This window comes from Pundamilia nyererei, unplaced genomic scaffold, assembly GCF_000239375.1.
Source record: "Pundamilia nyererei isolate P.nyererei 1_Seehausen unplaced genomic scaffold, PunNye1.0 scaffold00092, whole genome shotgun sequence".
Classification (NCBI taxonomy): domain Eukaryota; kingdom Metazoa; phylum Chordata; class Actinopteri; order Cichliformes; family Cichlidae; genus Pundamilia; species Pundamilia nyererei.
Genome location: NW_005187493.1, coordinates 2307248 through 2331206, shown reverse-complemented (window position 1 = coordinate 2331206; position 23959 = coordinate 2307248). Strand labels below are relative to the sequence as shown.

General features: G+C 42.1%; 1 protein-coding gene across 2 annotated transcripts in view; it reads right to left on the bottom strand.

Annotated features, from left to right (window-relative positions):
• Positions 1-158: 158 nt before the first annotated feature.
• LOC102208914 (zinc finger protein 385A-like) overlaps positions 159-23959 on the bottom strand; it is a 27837-nt gene continuing 4036 nt past the window's right edge. Inside the window, exons 1-8 of one of the 2 annotated variants that reach the window (XM_013912504.1) lie at positions 23513-23923; positions 12585-12730; positions 8521-8631; positions 3355-3535; positions 2847-3176; positions 2184-2371; positions 2007-2093; positions 159-1892 (exon numbers count right to left, since the gene is read on the bottom strand). In XM_013912504.1, coding sequence (XP_013767958.1) covers positions 1665-1892; positions 2007-2093; positions 2184-2371; positions 2847-3176; positions 3355-3535; positions 8521-8631; positions 12585-12730; positions 23513-23522 — 1281 coding nt within the window. In that variant the 5' untranslated portion in view covers positions 23523-23923 and the 3' untranslated portion in view covers positions 159-1664. Of the gene's footprint in view, positions 1893-2006; positions 2094-2183; positions 2372-2846; positions 3177-3354; positions 3536-8520; positions 8632-12584; positions 12731-23512; positions 23924-23959 lie in introns of those variants that run through there. The other variant, XM_005739632.1, reaches the window with a different exon arrangement.

Here is a 23959-nt window from a genome sequence, read left to right as displayed (position 1 = left end):
CACCTTTCTTTTCATATGATGATTGGGGTTGGGGGTGGGGGGTGTTATTCTCTTTAGTTTTCTTGCCTTCTCATAGTGAGATTTCCTGTTTATGTGCTGCAGGACACTTAAAATAACTGGAAAACAAAACATCAGTCACCACTCGTTACAACCATGAATTCAGTTTAATGATTTTTTTTAATATATATAATTTACTTAGACTCAACATTTAGGAATCCCAGACTTGAACCATTTATTATTATTATTATTTTTATTAATCTACGTTTACAGCAACGTTTCAGTATCCTAATCCTAAATAACATTTATCACATTTGAAGACATTTTTTATTGCAGTTGACAAGAAAAGTTAGCAGGAGTGCTTAAAGTATTGCTACAGTTTCCATTTCCTAAAGCTTCCCTCTAAAGTTTCGCAAGCCAACAGTTTTCACTGGGATACTTTGGGTGATGCAGATTGGAGCACACGAGGCAGAGCAGACAAACAAAACATTTTTATCCCAACACAAACCTGCAACACTGTCAAAAAGGTTTTTTTTTTGCATACAACTTCTCATCTGTGCATGTGGTCCTTTTTGCTTCAATGCTGGTGTCTTTCATCACACTGTTTCCACTTCATTCAGATAGTGGTGAAATGCAGTCTTTTTAATGTGCACAAACTGCAATAGAAGCCATGAGTCAACGACTGTCCTGCTGTGCTCGGCATGTGAAAGTCAGTCCATTAAGACACTGAAAAGTTTCTGTTTTGCACAGTGTTGTGTAGATGATAAAATAATGAAGACATTTTCACTTATATTTCTCACCGCTTGTGTGCTTTGTGAGACTTTTATATACACGATCTGTGATGACTTGGGGATAATCAGAGGATCATCAGAAAAACAGTTTAGGGGATTTAAGAGACTTAGCACGGGTATTTCCTCTTGTTCTCTGTTTCTTATAAAGTCTAAGCTTGTGTTTCCTCTTAAAACGCTAAGAATAAACACCAAGAGCTGCATAGTGCATCTGTAGCCAATGATCTATGATTACCATTACTTCATAATCACTTCTGCTTTAAGACTTCCTGTAAGAACTACGTATTTCCTGTTCTTCTTATCACTCCTTATTTCTGTAAACCTGACACAATACAGACAAAAGCCAGCTGTGAAAATGTTTGCCAGAAACTGCAGACATTGTATCAACACTGTGGGCACCTTTTTCTTTTCATAGGCTACAAAAGCAAAAAATAAAAATAGAAAAAATTACAGTGGTACAATCCACTATACCTTTACAGCTACAGTATGGATACCAACTAACATCAGAGGCAACTACTACACCTAACTGCAGCAGGCATGTTTGTTAACGTTTGGATATGTAATGAATCCTTGCAGATGAACCATAAACTTAAGAGAGGTAGGGTTTTCAGTCCAATGTAGTGGATCTTATGACAGATGCAGGTATTTAGTCAGCTGCAGACTGGAGGATGCTGAAAGAAGTCCATGCTTGATGGAAACTGGAGAGGATGGAAACATATATTTTGCTACACGATGCGCCATTAAGAGCCATGTTCATGTTTTTATCATCCTGAAAAACCAGCTGGAGAAACACCAGCTGGTTTGGCTCTTGATGGCACGCGGTTGCCGGCCTCCGATTCACAGTGTGCTTCTTCCTGATTTGTCCTCGCTCTTTCAGCATTAATAAGGAGTGAAGAGGATTGGCCCGTGTGTGGTGCGGATGGGTCCTGGGGCTGGCCTCAGCAGGCTGAGGGGTGTTCCCTGTAGGAGGTGGTGATGAGGGTGAGGATGGGAGGCTGGGCCGGGAGGACGTAGTGCCAGCTGATTTGAGGACGCTGCTGCTGCCATTGCTGCAGCAACAGCCAGAGGATTTGGTAAAAGTCCAGCCCCTAGGGTTTTTGGAAGTTCCTTTAAAAAACAAACAAATAGAAAAACGACTTGTTGATCCTTTTAAGATTTAACCTAAATGAGGATGAATTTATGAGGGAGAAGTGCTGCATGTAAATAAAAATGAGCATGTACCATAAAGTCTGTGCGCTTCTTGTGCCGACTGAGAAGAGGATTAGGTTTCCCTGCGACTCCATCGCGGTGCCTCCGGCTAGATATATGCTGGAACATTAAATAAAAATAAAAAAATCAGATATGGGATTTCTCGTCATATAATCCACTCAGGATCTATTTTGAGCTTTTCTTCCTCACCTGTTTAAGCTGCAGCTCAGAGTTGACTCTGACGTTGCAGATCTCACAGTGGAAGGTTCGTTCCTGAGTGTTAGGGTCTGAGGAGAGCTCCCCTCCCTGCTCAGGGCTGGGTTTAGGACCCAAGCGTGGGTAAGCTTTAATCGGTCCCAGTCCACTTCGAGCCTCCAGAATAGTTTTGTGTTTGGTACCTGGGAACAACAAAAAGAATACTAGAGTGAGCATCTTCCAGGATTTTTTCCCCTTCAATGTTTTTCTCTGTTGCCTCTTTGTTGTTGTTGTTTGTCTGATGTTTCCACGAGCAAGAGTCTCCCATATGGATAAGAAGTTGTTCAAGTGGTTGAAATAAATAATAAGCTTTTTAAACTTCCAGAGGATTATGTAACAAGACTAAAAGCTCCAGAACAGCCAGTAAATGGACTTTATGATAGAGAATTGAGTGAGAAAATATTAAGTGTAGGTGCTGTGTGTTAAGGTTTTTATCAATTGCCATTTACCATGTTTTAATATGACGTTCTCACCACTAAGTGGCAGTAACGCAGCTGCTTCACGTCTTCAAACATAACACTCAGAACAAGTGAAGAATAACTTCTAAAGAGGCACGCTTCAATGTTTCTGAAGACGCTTTGAAAGCTGCACAATTTGTCCACTTCCCCTGGGACTAACCTTTGTTGTGTGCCTCCAGTTGTGAGAGGGAATTAACAGCCACTTTGCAAAGGGAGCAGTAGAGAAGCTTTTTGGCTTTCTCTTCCTCCGACTCTCCTGAAGATGGGCTGGGTGCTGGGGACGGGGTGTCAAGAAGACCAGCTGCTGCTGGTGCTGCTGAATCTGCAGAGGGTGTACTGAGGGCTGCAGAAGGGGAAGGAGACAGTGGCAAAGGCGTGTTGACAGAAGGCAAGAGGGGGCACTCTGTATCTGCTGAGCTTGGGGTGGAAGTAGGAAGGCAGCTGGGGGTTGACGGTGACTCTTTAGAGTTGGGACAGGACTGATTGTCATCTGAAAACAGCACAAAGATCTCTTGTTAGTGAATAATTTAGGAAAAAACAAAATCAGCAATAAAATGAACCTTCTGACTCTCCTGATGCGAAAATATATTATTTTAGATAAACCAGTTTGCCAATACTTTCACTTTACATTTCATGACAGGTTCCTGTATTTGAGAGGCGATGCTCACCCTGTTTATTGTTGTTAGGATCAGGCTCAGGGCTGGATGGTAAAGGGCCTGGAGGTGAGGGTGAAGCAGGAGGGGGATGGTGTTGCTTGTCACCATCTTGGAGACGGGTTGTTTTGGAAGTCTCGATACCCTTCACCCTTCGAGCATGACGGTTCCCTTTATAGTGGGCTTCTGCCTGGCTCTGAAAAACAAGAGTAAAGCACATGGCACTTTAACATGGCATGTTCATGTCCTTATTTCCAAATGCCCACCACCTTGGTTGTCTTTTCTCCATATTGAACCAAGCAGACTCTAATAGATCATCAAGTGAAGTGTCTACAAATAGTAACACACACATAATAAACCCTAATCAAACAAAAAAAAGAACATGTTACATGCATTTGACATCTTCATATAGGCTTATTAAATGTTATTTACCATCTTGCAATCCTGTACCCAATTTAAATCTTTGGTATGGAGGCTAGAAACATCTCAATCTTCTTTCAAGTTTCTGTATAAGTGCAGAAACATGCATAGTTTGAGGCTGAAGGAGTAATGCAGTGTCTGTTGAGCTGTTTTTTGTGACGGGTGATGGTGCACCACTGATGAGGCAGTCAGCAAAGATTAGTCTCCAGAATATTCTTGTCTTCCTTCAGCACTGCTGTAATCACAGCACTGGCCTGCTGAGCTGATGATGATTATTGAGCGGTGGGATAATCTGAAATGGGCTGGGGGGATGTGGGTGAGGTGTGACAGTTGACAGTCAGTTGCTGGGCGAAAAGTTTGTATCCACGAGTGTGCACTTAAGAGGATCAGTTCCAAGCTGATCCTCCAAGGGAGCCATTTAAAGATCTACTGTGGGGATGTCGGATTTTACATTTCAGTTTTCAAGATGCAACAGGAAACAAGTTATCTATTATAAGTCTGCCATTTCCTCACTTCCTCCCACCTACGAAGTGAAGGATTCCCTGGAAAACACACGGATTTAACATGTAAATGTGTGCACTTTCACAGCCATATCAGAGCTGCATTAAGGTTCCTTTTGCAGACATTTTATATGTCAGTTATATGGCTTCGTCACTGAGGCTTTTATTGCTAGAAGGTCCCAGAAAAGACAATATTTCATGAGCTTTCCACTTTCTACATTAGCCGTACTTATTTTAGTTGTAACTGTTTATTTTTTAGAGCATTGAAGTCACAGCTTATTCTTTTGAGCTTTCAGTGTAACCGGCAGCTATTCAGACCATAGCTTCCTGTTCTGTCTTCCAACTGTACAAGTTCCTGTACTAGAAACCTCTCTACAGATTTTGCATATTCATAAACATTATCTTTTTTTTGTGGTAGAGGTTAAGGTTTGCGGTTACAATTATTAAAAATATGTCCGCTGGGCACTAACCTCAATGCCCTTACTTTCTGCCTCATTACACAAAAGGTTTGCTGTGCTGGTATTTAACTTTGGCATTTGATGTAAATCATGTGGTGCATGATTTACATCCGAAAATATTCCCCGCTGATACGGAAATCAGCGTAAGCCTCCAAGTTCAGATATTACTGTCCATGTCACCATCAAGTGAAAGCAAAGGAAAGGGTGAGGTGTTAGGGTACAAATATAGTTCCTGTAAGCTCCTTATTAATATATGACACTGTGTGTGTGACTCTATGTGCATGTGTATGCTCATGCAAACATGTTCTGGAATTAGATCTGTTTCATTATGTCAATAGAAAGGCTGAGAAACCCACATGAGGCGTGTGCCAGGTACATGTTGGGGCTCTGAGGCAAAGGGTCGACTGGGACGTGTCCAGCGTGCCTCTGTAAGCCTGTGGTATTAACTGCCAATGATAGTTACCCATATAGCCCTCATCCTGATTGGTGATGACAGAAAGGCAGATATAGCTCTGCTTGTGTAACTCTACTCCCCCAGCTGGTGCTTCCCTGCAATTAGGCAGGAGATGAGGGGCCTACAACTCGACAAACAAAGGACAGTAGAGAGCTGAAATAGCCAGTGGCCTCTCTTGTTGTAACCCAGGCTCTGTGCTGCCGGCCTTCATGTTTTGTTTTGTTTTGTTTTGTTTTTTATCTTTTTATGCAACCCAATAGTTTTCTTGCTGCTTGTGCTTGGATACTTTCACTGTCCTAATGACCTTCAATTTCAAGAAATCAATGAAGGGCTGCCATCCATTCATGCATAAAAAAATCCTGACAGCATCAGAAGTGGGGCACAGTACATTACAGGATCCAAAGCAATTGATGTCAATGAGGGGTTTTTATGTAAGAAGAAAGGTAAATAATACAGCATATGATAAAACAGAAACTATGTTTTAGCAGGTGAAATGGATGGAGAGAAGCTGAGTGAGAGCCAACGGAAAGGAGAATTTAGATGAATGAAGAAGTGGGAATGGGATTTAAGGAGAAAATGAGAGCAAGTGAATGTCCCTAAAATCCTTTTTCTCTCTAAGCAGGATGTGCTTTGATGTTTTATCTATAAACCGACAAAAGGCACTGAAAGCAGATAGAGCTGGTCTAGCAGCCAAATCTACTGAGGACAGACAGCAGTGACAGGAAGAGGGGGTGGAAAGAGGCTTGAGAGGTGGAGAGACAGACACGGTATAGAGTATACCCCCACAGAGGGAGAAGTGGAAACATGAAAACCGATGAGGAAAAAGAAAAGACAAAAGTTGCCAGACGGATGGGGGACGGTAATGAAACATGGTTTTGTATTTGCCCGAGGAGGACAAGGAGAGATGGGGAAAGGGAGAGAGGTGTCCAGCATGTTACAGCAGTGGTGACGATGGCTAATGCAGCATGGTGTGACGTCAACCTTGCAGCAGAGCAGAGCTGAACACACTGGCAGGCTAATTTGTCCTCTGTGGCCTTAAATGAATTGCGGCGTTATAATTACAGCATGTGGGACTACAGTGGAGCAGCAGTGATAGGCACCTGACTCCCAGTGACCACCATCAACAATTTGCTTTCGCTTCGTATTCCCTTAAGAGCCATGGCACAGACCAGACAGCATGAGTAAGCCAAGTACAGCACTGTAAGTAGAGTATTCCTTCATTATTAAAGAATGTCCACTATGCTTTAAGCTCCCAGACTCTCAGGTTACTCTGGAAAGTGTTGTAGAGCTGCAGCAGAGCAGATGCACGCTGCCAGCTCATGAGTAAAGCAGCAGGCTGGACAAACAGGTGGCTCAGAATTGGAAGTCCCGGGCACACGATAAGCCACGCACACACACCTGCACAAGCATTTTCATACATGCACATTTCAGTGGACGCACAGGTATGCAAATGAGAACATGGTGAAGAGAATCAAAACACTTCCCTATTACACGTACCCCACCCCCATAATACTAATGATAATGTTGACCATGTGAGAACACGCAAGGTTTGAGCAGGGGAGATATAATTAAGCGGCCCCTCGCAGAGAGAACGGGGCAGTGTTACACAAGTTTCACATGACTCTCTCCTTGCCTGTGTCCTTTACACACCACTGCATTTAGAGTGAAAGTATTTAGCACTTGGTCCCTGCAATCCAATCATATTTTTAGCCAGGCTTGTATATCAGGCTTTTGTTTGATTTCTGCTCATGTTTTAGGTTAGAGGTTACAGCGGCAAGTCATAAACACCAGGATTTTTCCATCCTTGAAAGCTCTGTCAGCGTCGAATGCATCGATCATTCAAATGCAGCCCCAGCGTTTTGTTGACAAGACAAGATATTTGCGTCTTCAACTGACGTGTTTTTTATTTCTGGGATTATTTCACTTTTTGCACATATATTGGTGTTAAATAAATATAAAAATGTAGAGATACAGCTTGAGAAGAAGTGTGCTCACCAAGAAATGGTCTGTCCAAATACATGTTTTTTCATGCAAAGAAAGTCCTATATCATTAAAATGTATTCCCTGTGCTCACTCACTGTAACAGACCCAGCAGTAGACAGGCGCAGACTCGTCGGTCATGTCATCCAGTAGCTGCCCACATTATGAATGATTTGCTTTTCAACTTCAGTTAACACGACTGCCTCCTTAATGGGGGACACTCCAATATTTCCTCTAAAGTTTCATCACTTCAGGCCTCTTTTATTTCAGCCCCCCTTTCCTTGCGTTGGCATAGGCGCCGACTGTTAGTCATAATGTGCCACAAATGTGCCCCATCAGCAATACAGAAACTTCTAGGACTCCATCCTCCTGCTTTACTGTAACCAGCAAACACGTCGTACAAATGTCAGTTACAGCCTCGTCAGAGTGGGATAAAGAACAGTTATAGTCACAAGGTGGCCGTCAACAGCTAAGAAATGTTTTTCAGACTTCTGTTTGCACAAGTTAAAAAGACAAGTTTTTGGATAATCAGGAACTTATCTGAGACAACATTCCTTTGAAACTTTAATACTACCATGTGTGTGAGAATTCCAGCAGAAGTGAAGCAAGCAGGTATATCTCTCCCTTCCTCCCCCCCCCACACTTTTTGGTGGACAAGCTAAAAATGGAGCTGCTAAAGTGTGAACTAAGTTTTCACCTTCTCCAGCTGTGCAGTCAATCACCAACCAACTTCAAGTCCAGACTGCAGACTTTTTAGGTCATGTGCAGTGAGTACAAGTTCAATTCTGGATTGAAGTAATTCAGATATTTATTATTTTAACATGATGTCTTTAACCAACTAAGTTTCTATTAACCCCATCCTTTTATTAACTGCTACACCCGCCAAACTTTAAAATCCTGCAGCAACACTACTCAAAATTCTTAAAGCAAACCTTCTGAAATAATGGGCTAACAAGCCTGGCACTCAAAACTTTCCCAAATCCAATAAAAACTAGAAGCAGAGGTGTTAACATAAGACTAAATTTTATTATAGAAGCATTCAGCACTGGTTTCCACAGTGTGGTAAAGCACTCTACAGTGGATGTGCCACCGCAGACTTAAGCTTTTAGCTATTTAATCTGAAGGTCTCTGCATAAAAGGACACACAGGTGCTGATGTAGCAGGTTGAGGAACTTGATTAATAATCCAGGTAAAACTAGGATGCTTTTGCGTTTGAGTGTCACTTTTCCCCAGCATCCTACTCACCTAAGCTAAGCCGGTGGGAAAAAAAAGCTGCTGTTTGTGTTGTGAATTTTGCAAGTGGTCAGTTAGTAGGATTTTTATGGCCATGAAAGCAAACCCTGTTCTGGAACTGCTTAAGCTGCCATACCTCTGAGTTGAAGCGTATTTGACAGACGTTGCAGGAGATGATTGGCCGCTTTGTCTTCATCATAGGTGGCCCAAAGGTGTGCGTCATCACAGCCTTTTGGACAGGGTCCATCTGAGGAGAGACAGCCCAGAGGTCACATCAAAAATTCAGCACCACAGGAGAAATTCAGAGGCCAGTGCTTCTCCTAACTGCAGTGCACTCAAAGGTTCAGCCAAGTGAATGTGGATGAGAAAGAGAGAGAGAGGCGCTGAAGAAAAAGTGCAGGTGAATGACAGCCTCTGAAGGGGAAGAAAGGCTGGGAGATAAAATAGAGTTGGGGAAGAGGGAAGTGAAGAGGGAGCAGTGATTGATGCGGACAGGAAGGTGTGTGTTTTCTCTGCAGCAGCTGGTGCTGCTGTCTGTGCCTGAGTTCTTGGGTGCCGTTCAAACGCTTTAATTCATGTTAGGGTTAGAGGGGCCTAATTACAGACTCGCAATCTCCAAGAATTTTACACTGCTATGTGTGCAGAAAAAAAGCTCCTTTTTTTAAACCTACATACCAGTGTATTACAAGAAGCAGTAATTTCTCCATGCAGTACTCTGAAAAGATAGAAGCTTTTCTTTGGATTTTGCTGCATTTTAGATGATTGTTTTTTAAACAAATAACAGCGGAGTAAAAGGGTTAAGAGGTTACCACAAGATGAGACATTAATATCATAGCTACAGGCAGACATGTGATGAGTTCCAAAATAATAAAAATATGACTCTTAACCTAAAAAAATATGAATATATATATATATACAAAAGTTTATTCTGTTCATCTGGATGTAGCGTTTTCAGTGGGAGAAACGTTTTGTTACTCGTCCAAGTGACTTCTTCAGTCTCTATCTTTCGACTATTTCTCCAACTTTTGGAGATTTACTTACCTGGATGATTGAGCATGCATCAAGACATGCATATATATATAATACCCATGTTTGTCATTTCCAGATCAAGGAAAAATATGTCATGTCATACTCTTTACTGCCTCATTTTTAGACAACTGCATTGGAGTCGTGTGAGCTCTCTGACCCTTTGGCAGGGTTTGGAAACCGCAGTGCTGGGTGTTGCCCTCATTAAGCAGCCAAAACTCCACTGTGGTTTTACTCCACCTCTCATCTCCTTCTCAGACTGGATGCATGCTGCCAAATGAGAGACTGTTTACACTGTGAAGCTGCAGGCACCAGGGGAAATGGTGTAATTGGTCTGAGGACTTAAACTGGGTGTAAATCTATTGTTAGAAATATTTACAGACTTAAACGTCTTTCCCCCTCTTGCCTGTGACGTCAGCTCTTCGGTTTATCTTTCGACTGTTTTGTGCTTTTCATGTGGAGACCTGCAGCACCTCCAAATTTGTTTTGTTTTCATCTGCTCAGTTGTCTGTGTGCCAGCGCTGCGTCTGGGTGAGCTCAGCGCTCAACCTGTCTGTTGTGTATGTGGGTATGTATCTGGGGCCTTTTAATGTGTGCGTGTGTGTTGTGTCTTTCTCTGTAGTCTCCCATCACTGCGTGTCATTCGCTGCCTTTCTTTGACCACCTGTTCTCATCAGGATCTCTTTCTCTGTCCCAACTCTTATGACCTCATTAACCTATTACTCCACTTTTCATCTTCTCTTTCACTCTAACTCTCCTCGTGTAGTCCAGCTTTTTCTGCACCAGTAATTCACACTTTATAGATGCTTCCCACATATCTGGCTGCATATAAACCTTTTCTTTGGATGCACCACATAACCATATAGCTTAGCTGACAGAGAGCTTAAAGAATCTTTAATTGCAATCAACAGCAAATCGATTGGTAGAAGCATGCCCATTAAAGTTGATTTAGATAATATTTCATAATAAAAGGCTGGAAGCGTTTCATGATAGGATTGCAAAGCATCTTTGTTGAAAGAGGTGATGTTTTACATTATAGGACACAGAGTTCTATTCAAAAATATATCTTCAGCATCTAATGGGAGCATCAAAAACACTTTAGGAAGCAACTTCACCAAAACTGGTTAAGTAGCCGTGCAAAGGTTTTTAGATTTTGTCTGTGGATCCCTGGTGTTTTGTTGCTTTAATCAAGAAATCTAAAGAAGACAGGTAGGTACATTCTTGTCCTCCAGATTGCGTCCTGCATTTCTGCTTTGCTCATCAGTGCAGCAAAAAATGTAATTTCTGCTACAGGGGCTTTTGCAAGTCATCATTGAGAGAAGATAACACTGAAATCATCAGCTGCCACAGCTTAATGTTGATGGAAATTGAGGAACAGATATGTCACCTGCTGTTGACTTCTTAGTGCAAACGAACGTCCCTTTCCAAACCGAACGCAGTTAAACAAGAACACGATGTCAGACTGAATTAAGGAGTGAAACCAAATTTGCACTTGAAGTCTAATTATTGAGCTCCCGGCTGTCAACAAGGCTGTCTGACATGGGAATACTGAGCTCCTGGCTGAAGGTTGTTTTCTACAGTATTAAACAAGCTTTTATAAAATATAAATACATTGCCTGGATGTGGCTCTTGTCCTCTACGTTGCATAACACAAAACTGGCTTTGCTGTTAACAAGTTATAAAATGTTTCTGAATGCAGCACTCTTCCTCCTATAACAACAGGAGGACTAAGGAGTTGGATCTAACTAAAGCCACTTTCACACGTGAACATTACAAAGACTCTGTTAGACATTTGTGTTCTCACATGCACCTGTGCAGGCTAATGTCTAGAGAAGTGTGAGGGTGCAGCGCATGTGTAAAAACAGCTTGATAGCTAGTGTATCTCAGCATCTGTTTTTATTTCTTGTGCAGAGCAGTGTAGCTCTTGACTCTCTTATGTACTGTAGTACAAATTTACTGAGAATTCATTTTCCCCCAAAAAACTAAAAAAAAGCCAGCTGTGCCACCTCTTCAGAGCCTCAGCAACTCTGCTCTATTCACTCCTTTTGAAAATGTCCCAGCAGCTAGTTTGAGAAATTCAAAGGCAGGCACCCAGATGAACAGTAGCATTTTTATGCCTAAATTAACTCTTTTTTTTGTCATTGTTTGGACCCTATTATTACCATAATTATGTGAATTGAATGGGAACGGCAGATTGTTACCATGGAAATGTGTATTTTTTCCCCGCTGAAGTGTGTAAAATAAGGCAGTCTTCATTTTTGTAAAACAGCCTGAATTGTTTTGGACTAATGACCTAGGACTGCGTGGCTCTAAAGAGCAGTTTAAAGAGCTCTTACCACACAGCGCAGTACTGTGCAGTCTCAGTGCAAGAAGGCTGGATCTACTGTAGGCTCTGCAGAATGTTAAGTATTTGGAAATTGCCTGTAAACCTGGTGAGGTTGACCTGACTCCAAACAGGACCATAACTCAGTTTGAAGCAATAATCACTGTAATCAACTGTTTTTGTCAGTTTGCCTTTCACTGTGTCCTTTAAGCTCCCGCAGCCTCTTATCTTATATGATGACAGTAGATGTTGAAGTGACTCACACAGAGTGTTTTAGTATTGTGGACTTGTATAAATTTTTACTGTGCAGACAGAGAATGATTTGCATGAAAGTGCTGTGGAATTAGTGGCCACACTCAATGCCCTTGATGATAAAGGATGAATCATAAACCTGCACAAGGGTCATTCTGCCCGAGTTGACTGATTGTGTGTGTGTGTGTGTCTGTGGGTGGCGCTCGCCCGTCCCCTTTTGTCACCACGATGACCTTCACATGAAACCCAATCTAGAAATGTGAGGGAGGTGGAGAAAATGCTGACTGTGGAGAACAGCCCGTGCCTCTTATACGATTGATTAGCTGTAACTCATTTTATTGCTGTAAACCACTCGCTTGGGCATTTTCTCAATTATACTGAAACTCACTGTGCTGAATAAAAAGCAAACAGCTGTCACCTTATTATTTTGTATTAGACACCATAAATCCCTTATCAGTTTATCACTTGTCTTCACTCGCGTCGCGAGGCTCCGGAGCCACAACTGAATACCAACTCTGTCTCCTGTTAAGTGAAACAAACTGATAACAAATCCCAGGCGCTGCCTGTGTGCATATGCGCAGGAATGTCTGAGCACTCACTGTGTTAAAGTTGTGGAAGAGGCCGATGCTGGCTGGGTGAGGCGATTCCAGGGGGAACTGGAGGAACGGCTTCATATCCAGTGGAGGTGGGATGACATGTGGGCTCCTGAGGAAGGCAGGGACAGGCCCTGGGCGGTTTATACCTCCTGCGGTAGATATGCAAACAATGATATTAAAAAAACCTATAAATAATTACATATTCTAGTAAAAGACGGCAACCATAAAGCGTTCTTCTTAAAGGAGCAGTTTGACCTTTTGGAGCGAGCGAGCTTACACCAGGGATGTCAAACTAATTTCACATGGTTTGGCCACATACAGCCCACTTTGATCCTAAGTGGGCTGGACTTGTGAAATCCCCCCTTTCTGTCATTGTAAGGAAGTTTAACTACACAGTTAATCCCTGTAATGTCTTAAGATAAGAAAAAGAAGTAAAGTCTCAATAGTGTGTCTCATTTTTTAATAAATGCTCTTGTATAAAATAAAACTGTAAGTAGTACTCTTAAAGTGTAAGAAATTAATGTGCAGCTGATTGCCCACACTGTCCTTTTATTATAAAAGAAAGTTTTTGTTAATTCACAGAAAAAGCTCTTTAAAATTTCTTGATGCTTGCTCAAACGTCAAGGCATGAAAAAAACAAAACAAAACAGGGACTCTTCAGTGGTCTGACGTCATCATCAATACCAGATCTGGGCCAAGAATTAATATTATGACACTTCATTAATGAGTTTTTGAAATGATATCATGTTGGACGGGTGCCGCCATTAAAATCAAAGCAGGGAAGGAACTCTGTATATAACTCTGAACACTGAGCTGTTTTTTTCCAGAAGTGTCAAAACATATCCAACAATCTTACAACAAGTTCTAACACATCTTTTCTTTCACTGTATCAAAACAAAATCCGCTGCTTCCCTCATCCTCTGTGCCTTTTTTCACATTTGAACCCCACTCATCACCCAAACCTCTCCTCTCTTTGCTTTTGCTGCTCACTTTTCTCTCAGTAGTTGCTCAGCAGCACTGAATGCCTGCACTTGAAGACTTTTCTGTGATGGGCAGGAGAGCTAAGCTCCTTAAGCCTCGCAGCTCGGGTGCTGCAGATATCTGTCTTTTCTCCATTTCTCCCAGTGTCTCTGTCTCTCGCACCGACCACAGTTTTCTATCCTTATTTCATGGTCTCTTATTCTGTTTGCCTGGCTCTCTATCCCTCATCTGTACTTCTTCTCACTCCAGCACCAGTTCTTCCATTCCTTCTTCTCATCATCATCCTCTTTCTGTTTTCCACCTATGCTTCCACTACTTATTCTTCTCCAGTGTAAAACCAGCAGGACACTTCAGGCCCAATCTAGCTACCCAGAGAGAATTTGTATAATCTTTTCTCTTGAGATTATATGCAGTCATCTCCCTTTATTGCTGCCTCTTTGTGATGACTATAGGCTCCTTAACAGTTTTGTTAGTTTTGAAAAGAAAATTGGTCACTTGTCAAAACGAGGGGAAGAAAAGACTATTTTGGTATCAGAGGAGGCTCCCGTCTCTGACAACAGGGGAGACATAAATAATTTACTGTCAGGATCAGAAATAGATGGAGGGGAAAGTCTGTACTTTTGGCATTCCTCTTCAGGGTGTTTCAGCGTCCTTGGGAGGCTGTGACAGGTAAAGCTGAGCTGTAGCTGTTGTTAATCATGTGTGAATACTTTTACATGTGCTGCATGAGAAGGAGAGTGTTTGATATTATGGGAAAAAATAGGTGTAAGGCTACAGGTTGCAGTTTAAATGTCCTTCAGACATAAAGCCCACAGTTCAAATGGTGGCCATTATCACCTCTTTAAAACAAACGCAGCAAGATTTGTGAAGGATAAAAAAAAAACTGGAGTGACACATCTCATTTCAGACGACATACCATCAGGGAGGCATGAGTGACTGCCCAACAACAGATACTGAGAGAAGGAATATAAACATCTATCTCTCTATATATCTAGCTTGCTAGCTATATTCCTTCCTTTCCTCCTTCTTTCTTAACAACAATTCTCAGTAGGCTGTTTAAATGATGCTCAACTGGTACTGTGAGGCCCAAATATGCAAAAAGTTGCACAATTAGACGTTAACCAGGTCAGCGATGGATCCATGGTTTGAAGCCGATTATGTTAAATTGTGACGCTGCCATTTGAATATTGCAGCAGAGCTTTCAGACCAAACAATGATTCTCCAGTCTTCAATTTTACAATTTTGGTGAGCCTCAGTTTCCTGATAGGTGACAGGAAGCAGGACTCGGTGTGGTCTTCTGCTGCTATATCCCATCTTCTTCAAGATTTAACATGTGGTGCTCTTTTGCCTTGTGTTTTTGCGAAGAGCGGTTATATCCGTTACTGTTTCCTTCCTAGGCTGCTCACTGGATCTGACACCAACAACCACGCCATGTTTAGAATTACTTATATCACCTTTCTTCCACATTGTCATTCGATTCACACTTCAGCAGGTCGTCTCGACCATGTCTCGACCCTGCGAATAGCTGATTAGATATGCTTTCATGAAGGTTACGTGTACCTAATGAAGTGGCTAGTGAGTGTAGATGGGACAGACCTGTCACTGCATTATGAGGTCATTACTGGTTGTGGTCTGTGGCCATGAGTTCTCTCGGTTCTCATTCACTAGTTTGCAGCATGATTTTCCGTTTGTGAAATATTCCAATTTATTAGTCACATGGAAAATTAATCAGGGAATGCCTTGAGCCAAGTCTACTTGGTGATTGACCAGCTGCTGCTGTATGACCATGTGGTGTCTTTGGTTTCTCAGTGAGAATCCCCTTCCACTTGTAGTATCTGGTTTAATAAAAAGAGAAAAAAAACAAAATGATGAACAAAAAAATCATCGAGTTGAAGCAAGAGCTCATAAACCAGTGGGAGGTGTCCAAGCGGCTGCACCCGAAGCAGTAGCATTAGTAGCGTTTTGAGAACTATTTTCAGACATGGATTAACATGAGGCAGCAGGATGTATTCACAGCCACAGGACTGCGTTTGTGTAAATGAGAAAAATGTTCATGAACATACCACCAAGCTATTTTAGTGGGCGGGTGCTAGGGTTAGGGTTACATGCAGCATACTGTAAATAATACTTATTTCAAGCTTCAGTTCACCACTCTCCTTCTGCCTATTACACTTAAAATTCTGTTTGTTCTTTATTCGATCAAAAGGGTAAATTAAAAATAGTAGAAACTAAATTGAATGCAATTAAGCACAGTTTAATTCCCTGCCAAGCAAATAATAGGACAATAGTGTCTCAGCTGAGTGGAGCGATGGAGAGACATCATCACTGTGTTTCCTCTTGGGCTGGTGAAATGTATTCCCGGCACGTTTCTGGTAAATCCACAGCTCATTTTACGCTATATTACAATTTAAAGGTCAAAGAACGTCTTCTATAGTAAATCTGTATTTACAGTGCAGACACAGTAGAGTGCTACATTAAAACAATGCTGCTCATTGCTTTTAGTGCCACGTTCTGCACCAACCAATTCGGCGTGAGCGTAGCAGCATCGTCCCCTGACCTACCCAGCTCCTGAGTGATATACAGTGACATCAGATAAGAGAATGCCACGACCATGCAGGGAGAGAGAGCATTGATTGGACACATTCTGAGGAGCATTAAAGTGTTAAGATGCTGCCAAACTCCATAAATCCAGTTCTCACCATCTACAGCTCCTTTTCTCCACTGAAATGAACAGACAGCACCGTCATCTCACTGCTTTACTTCCCCCCCCCTCCCCATGCAAATGTGTGAGAAAGAGATCAATGTCTGTGTAATAGCTTATTGAATTTTTGTGTAGATTGTGCGAGAGAGGTAGTTGGACAGAAATGAAGAGAAGCAGAGGAGGGACAAAAAAAGAAAAGAAAAAGGAAAACAGACAACCTGAGATGGAATCTTATCTCCCCCGTTAGGTGCACACACAGGCGTGCGGTGCACACACCAGTATGCTGTGACTAAGGCTTCTCAAATTGGCAATTCATTTAGCCAATTTAGGTTTAATGATCATAGAGGTAATGTCAATGTCAGTGGCGTCGCAGGAGTCTCTCTGTATTCCCTGCTTGCTTCCATCTTCGTGCTCCATGATGGGAGCGGGAGGGAAGGGGATGGGAGATTGTGTGACATGCTGTCTGCCAGAATGAAGTCTGATGAGAGGCAAAGACACTGCAGGCTCCCACCAAAGAAAGAAACCTTTATCCAGGCCCGTTAGCTCCACGCTCAAGAGGACTGGCACACGATGCCAGCCGCGTCACATCTGCATCTAAATGGCCTGCTGTGCACAGATAATTCTGAAATGAGCGTCTGTGGTGGATTAACCAGCCTGCCTCCTGACAAAAACCCTCTTGCTGTCACTGCAGCAGAGACAGAGGTAACCGTGTGGTGGAAGGGTGTCTAGTAACCAGAAAACCACTGGGCTCACTGCATTTGGGTTTGGCTTTCACCTTCAGGTTGAAGTACAAAGGAATGCGAGACAGAGCTGATCCAACATTTGGTCGCAGATGACACCATTGGTGTGTCTGTGATTCACGACTAACATTTTCAGTTTTGTAGCTGAAATGCTGAGTTGGTAATTGCCACACTTTGGCAGAGCTGACATTAAAACCAATCCTAGAAAAAAAAAGAAAGTCATGCAACTGTGTTTAAAGCTCCAACCTTTAAAGAACCACAGTGCTAACTTTGTCGTGAATGCAGAGGGAAGATGGGTCTGTCTTAGTGTCGCATACTGCTGCTGTGAAGGACTGAGCATGAAATCCAATTTACTGCGGCTCAGCTTACCCTCAAGTCAAAGGCAGCTATTTCAACCTAAGCGGGGGGACAGACGACGGTGCACACATTCGCATTCGCACACAAACCTTTGTAGTCTGAATAGATGATGCTCTAAAAAAAGGGTAATTTATGGGCTGGGTTCTGATTAATGTTGTGTTGGTCTGTGTGAGATCTGGAAAGGACACAGCGAAGAGGAGAGTCAAGTGGTTGAGAAGGAGAACACATTTGATTTCACTCTGCACTTTGTTTTAATGATAGATGCTTTGCGCCCCAGTGGCCAAGCTTAAATGCCGCCTCCTAGAGAACTCTCTGAAGTCCTCTTTCAGTGGAAACGTGTGTGTGTGTGTGTGTGTGTGCCTGTTATGCAGTGCTCTTGAGATTCCTTAGTCCTTCTGCAGCTCCAGTCTCTGATTTGATGCAGTGTTTGTAATTACCGAAGACTTTTTTTTCTTCCTCTGCAGATTTTTCACTGCTCTCATTAAAATTAAAAATTATTATGTAATGATGCAGGACATTGCTTTGTCTGGATATTTTCCTGTAAATAATTTCTCAAGTCTTTTCACAGTCTTTCCCCATGAATAGGTTAAGAAAAAAAAGTGACTATCAAGGAACTGGAGATGATAAGCTGAGAACTAATGGCCTGAACTGAGTGGTTCAAGTCGAGTGAGCGAGAAAAGGAGGTCTGGACAAGGAGGCGAAAGGAAGGCATCAGAGGAGGGGGTGGGGGTTGTGGGGGGAAAGAGCCGCATGTTTTGAGGTGAGTCCAAGGTGACCAGAGGAGGTAAAGAGCCATGTCGACCTGCAGGTTAATGTACAGAACAAAGGCCATCTGCTACCTAAAGGAAGCAGTCGTACTCCATGCAGCTGAACCACAGCGTGGAACATGCTGGTTAAAAACATTGCTTTAAAAATACTGAAAGGAGTCAAGTCAAGTAGGCTACAGCTGTTGCAAAGGGTTAACCTCTGCAAGTCACATGCAAAGCATACATGGATGAGCAATTTCATGCTATGTCTCTTCTTGTGGGTCAGCTACATGCCATGACTTGCTTTTGGTGGAAGTCAGTTTAACTGTGTATCAGAGTACAAAGTGTCTCCTGTGAGGTGTCTGCGCAATCTGCTTAAAGCTTACCCCAAAGAGTATACAGTAAATATGATGTAGGTCTGTGACATCACTCAATTCTTTGTTGACAACAGTTTTTGAAGTCTCAACAAGGACTGCATCCATATTGTTTTTCGGAATTTTATCTTAGAGCCAGAAGTGACAATATATGGAGAAAAAGGTGAGATGCTAATTTATCAGCTAATGCTGCAAGATCAGCTAATAGCAAAGATATCTGCTTAATACTATAATTTCATTCACTTAAACTGGAGCTCAGAACTCTTTGATGGTGAAATTAACCACACAGCGAGCCAATTATTTGCCATGTGACTATTAAAATTAGGGGCGATCGTGGCTCAAGAGTTAGGCGTTCACCTTGTAATCGAAAGGTTGCTGGTTCGAGCTGTCCCCAGCTTGGACAGTCTCAGGTTGTTGTTGTGTCCTTGGGCAAGACACTTCACCTGTTGCCTACTGGTGGTGGTCAGAGGGCCCGGTGGCGCCAGTGTACGGCAGCCTCGCCTCTTTCAGTGCGCCCCAGGGTGGCTGTGGCTACAATGTAGCTTTCCATCACCAGTGTGTGAATGGATGACTGGTTGTGTGAAGTGCTTTGGGGTCCTTTGGGACTAGTAAAACGCTATACAAATACAGGCCATTTACCATTAGAGGAGCGTGGATCAGTCCAAATATTGATTATTGATAGAAACGAATGCTAGCATGGGCATCTGATAGAAACTAGTGCGACAGGATCAATACAATTTTTGTGGTGGTGGAAACAAACTTCCACAGAAACCAACTCACCAAATACTAATAAATGAACCTTAAGAATATTAGTAATATATGTTCATTGTCTCACTTGCTACTGATTATGACAGGCTTTTCTTTTGCAGTCTTTTCACCAGAAGTGTTCGAGTTTGCTAGATGTCAGCCAAGAAACTCCTTGATGAACTCCTAGCCAAGGAGTGTCCAACACATTTGTGTCCATGTGTTTAGGAAATTCTCCCATTAAGCCTATTGTGGCCAGAATTGCAGCATTTCAAGGTTCTGTCTTTAAGAAAAACAACAGCATTAGTAGTTTTATCTACTATACTTCCATTAAAGACACACAAAGAGTTATAATAGTAATAAAGTAAAACCAAAGTCTACTTAACAAACTGGAAACAGAAGATGCATTACTATTTCTGTGTTGACATAAAAAACCATCTGTATGTCAGTTAGAAGGTCCACTTCTCCAATTAACAGCACCTTGACCTTTTCACAAGTTTCCCTTTTACCACCTACAAAGTTGACTGATACAGATATTTCCTTTTAAACTATAAGCTTTTAATGTTAAAACTGCATCTGTCTATTCAGTCTTTTGCATGGTTGTGTGGATGTCAACATGCTGCATCCTGAAGAGATTTGTTTCCTAAAAAGACTGTTGAACATCTGCCTGTTCTTCAGCTCGTGTCAGGCTTCAGCTCTTTGGGGAGTTGCTGGAAACAGCCCGAATCCAACTGCCAACTTTGTCTTTCATTGTGTCGCAGGCACCATTGAGGCTCTACCAGGGCTCTGTAGCACAAAGCTACACAGAGCAAAGTGAAGGCCATTAAGAGAACCACCAGGACAACATGAACAGCAGCCCTGCCCCACATTATTATCCCTTTTTTCCCTCAAATCATTTAAACACCTGCTGGGTGGTGGAATAATACACTACTGTAGATACAGACATACAGAAACCCGAGAACCAAAAGTACACAGAACACACAAGAGCATCCAAAGCAAACACGTTCAGTAAAAATGCACATACAAAACAATGGCATCAGACAAACAGCAGCCAGATGCATCATCGTTTTATAAAAAAGAAAACAGACAAAAGAAAGGAATACTTGATCTTCAATGCGTAGAAAAGTCACAGAGAACAAAGAAGGATTGTGTGGTATACAGCTGAAATACATACAGCACAGGTTTTATTCCACAGAAGCAGAAATGACCAGTTGTATTTTGGGATTTGATTGCAGTCTAAAAGGGAGAGTGTGGTTTTATGCTATAGCATGCCCATAAAGCAACACGCAAGGGTAAGATTGAGGCAGGTGGCGGAACATAGTGTGCATAACATCAGAACAATAAACAATAAACAACTGTATGATCAGCCTATGTTCTCATGCTACTTTTGGAGTCCTTAAATCAGTAAATGATAGACATTACTGTTTTGTGCTGTAGATTTCAGAGCATTTAACTGTATAATTATGGTCAACAAGGGCTCCAAACTTAATGACAAATGTGTTATTGCCTTCCAAAATGACATATGAGATTTCCTGATCTAACAGCAACATCACCTATCATTACTTTTGCTGCAGGTTTACAGACTTTAGGCATGAGAAGCGTCTTTGCAAAAATGAAAATTGGTCAATTTGGGGATTTTCAGTAACATTAATTACAGTTTATATACCAAACTGTGATCACGGTTTCTACCTCGTTTCCTGGGTCCACACTTCTGGTCCCCTCTCACAGTTCCACCATCACTCCTCTTTCATTTTGCAGTACTTACAGGTGGGTAAACAAGGCTATTGTGGCCCAGCATCACATGACACTATGTCAGACTCAGCGTGCAAAAAGCAGGTGGTGATGAGCATTTTTGCTGTGACATCATACGATACCGCAGATGCTGGTGTCCCCCGAAATGACACACTCTGATTTCACTGTCCAGTGACCCATTTATGCCAGTTTGGACTAGCGTAAGGTTAGGAAGAGTTATGGGTCATTTGTGCGCAATCCTCCTCGAGCAGTTTATATAAACAAATAACAACGATACATTCAGAAACAATATGCCACTTACTGCAGCGGTTTTACTGTTATCTCACTGTAATTTAGATAAACAAAATGTAATTTCTGGACTGCATGAGCTCCTTGTGTGATAAAAGGTAGTTGTTGATGTCCTGTCTGAGCTCTGCTGCATTTACTGTCAGCATATAGCCCCGTATAGTCCTGCAGTTCTCAATCCGCTCTCTGCAAAAGTTTTAGGCTTCTTAAGCATATGAAATGTGTGTCAGGTTGTTGAACACAGAGTGGCAGCCCTCTGTCTCCATTTAAAATGCCAATACTTTTCACCCTTCATTGCATTGCCTGGATTTAAAGGTCATGTTGTTTATCGGGGTCAACGTGCACCTCTGATTCCTTTGGAGGCCACGGATGAGCGGGGAAAATTCGTCTATGTGTGTCTAGATGTGATGCAAGACGTGAACTTTTATATAGTGCTGACTGAGGTCTTTGCATCAGACTAGAGGAAGCCTTGGCTCACTTTTAAATAAATAAAAACCTCTGGGTCTGAAATATTCATCACAAAAATTACACAAGAGTTACTAAACTGTGTTCTCCACTGCTCTGCATCGAGGGAGATGAGCCAGGTTCGGCACAGTTCTTCTAGTCTGCAAGGCTCACTGTGTCAACATGTTTGATTTTCCTCCTTTCATCAAAAGACATTAAAACTAGGTGTAAATGTAGGGACAGAGCGAAGGGAGACACGGGACTGTAGATCGGTGGAGGCTTTCCCTGTTCATCCCCTCCATCTTTGCTGTTCCTGCCTTTGCCTTTCATGGTTGCTATTTCAGTATCTGGAGCTACTTCTGTCTCTCGAAAAGGAAACTAATAGAGTTTATAAAATCCTATCAGCCCATGTTGTTGTGATCATGTGTCAGCGCGTTTAGTGTCTAATGCATGCAGAGTTAAAGCTTCTGCACTGGGAAAAGGATTACCACAAGCTCAAGCTCACACTCAGATCACAGGAAGACTCGAGCAGGGGTAAGAGCAAGCAAACAAAAATAAAGTAGTCAAATATTTAGTCAGCGCACACGTACATGGGACAAGGTCACAGTGGTTAATCAAATCTACTGTGAGGAAAGATGGATTAGTGTTGATAAACGGAACAAGATAAAAGGCTGGAACTGGAAAACATCATCTAAATTATATGTTTCTAAATTATACGCCTCTGCCTCACATGATTGTGTCTAAAGGATGGTTGTTTTAGCCTTTAAATAAAAGTGCGGTGCATGACATTATTGGATGGGGCATTGAAGAGCTACTGTAATATTCTGCAGATTGCAAAACATCAGCATAACTCAACTGACTGCAGTAAATGCGTTTCACAAACGTAATCCAAACTCAATTTGTGTACAAGCATACAAAACAGCCTTTATATAGACTGAAGTTGGAGTTCATTATTCTGTTGCACAAAAAAAACCACTCTGTGGCTTTATGGCACTGCTTTCTTGACCTTTTTATACTTCTTCTTAATGCTGATTTGTCCCCTGACACCTTTGAGCATTATGTTGGAGTAATGTATGTACCGACCACAGGGAAGTGAGCCAGCATTGTTGTTGATCTTAAAAATTCTCCTTTAAAAACTGAATCTAAAAGCCAGATCTCCAGTTTCCAGAATCTGTTCCGTAATGAAGCTTGCTGGCGAGGCGGAGGATTAGACTGATTAATGACATGCAGTCTTGCACCCTGTCAGTGGTGAGTGCTTTTATGCCTTAGGCCAAGAGAAACTGAGATAATTGATCACATAATGCACTAAGTTCTTTTTTAATGAAGGACTACCTCAGCTTAGGGTCATGTTAGACTACTTAAAATGAACACATTTTCATAGGAATTTGGAATATTTCCTTAATCGCCTTAATGTGGTTAAAGGTCTCTTCTCTCATTCATTTTGCAATATTCATGTTTTTTGTGGGATACATATATTTTTTTAAGACAGCATGTCCTTATTTCCTCTGGAACTGACTAAAATCATCTGATGTACACGAGCTTGGTGAGCGTGAGAGTCAAGTTCTCACACAAAGTCAAATGAACTGGAGCAAAGCGAGCCTGCTCACAAGACCCTACAGATTTCTTTCACACAGGGTGACACATTGATCACGCATGTCAAAGAAAACATCGCATAAATATAAAAAGTTTGCACCATACACAAGAGATCATCTCATCAGAACAGAAATCTAACTGTGTAGAAGAAAAACAAAATCAATCAGATCAATGAGAGCATGGAGGAGGAAAAAGCCCTCCATTGCTGTCTTACCCAAGATCATGCTGTATTCTCCCACTTCTCTTTCCCACGTTATCTTCCTGCTTGACTCCTCTCCTCTTTGATCAGCTACAAGGACGACTCAAATCTTAAGCGCCCCCCTCTCTGGTTCTCAAAACTCAATGTGGAAAAGACATCCAACATCACAACCTTCACTTTGGTTCTCTACACTGTGTCTTCCCTCCCGCTCAGTGTCCCTCATCCACATTAGATAGTTCTCCTTCTTCTTCTCCTTCAAGTCTCGGTACACGTCTCAGGCAGCTGTTGCCAGAGGAGAAACACAGCAGCCTTGACTGCAACACAGCATGCACTCAATCTACTGCAATGAAGCCTGTAATTTATTCACTGTTATATATTCACTCCAGCAGGAGGAACACCAGAGAGATGGAGGTTTGCCTCACAGGAGGAACCTCTGCACTACAGCATGCCTCTCTCTCTCTC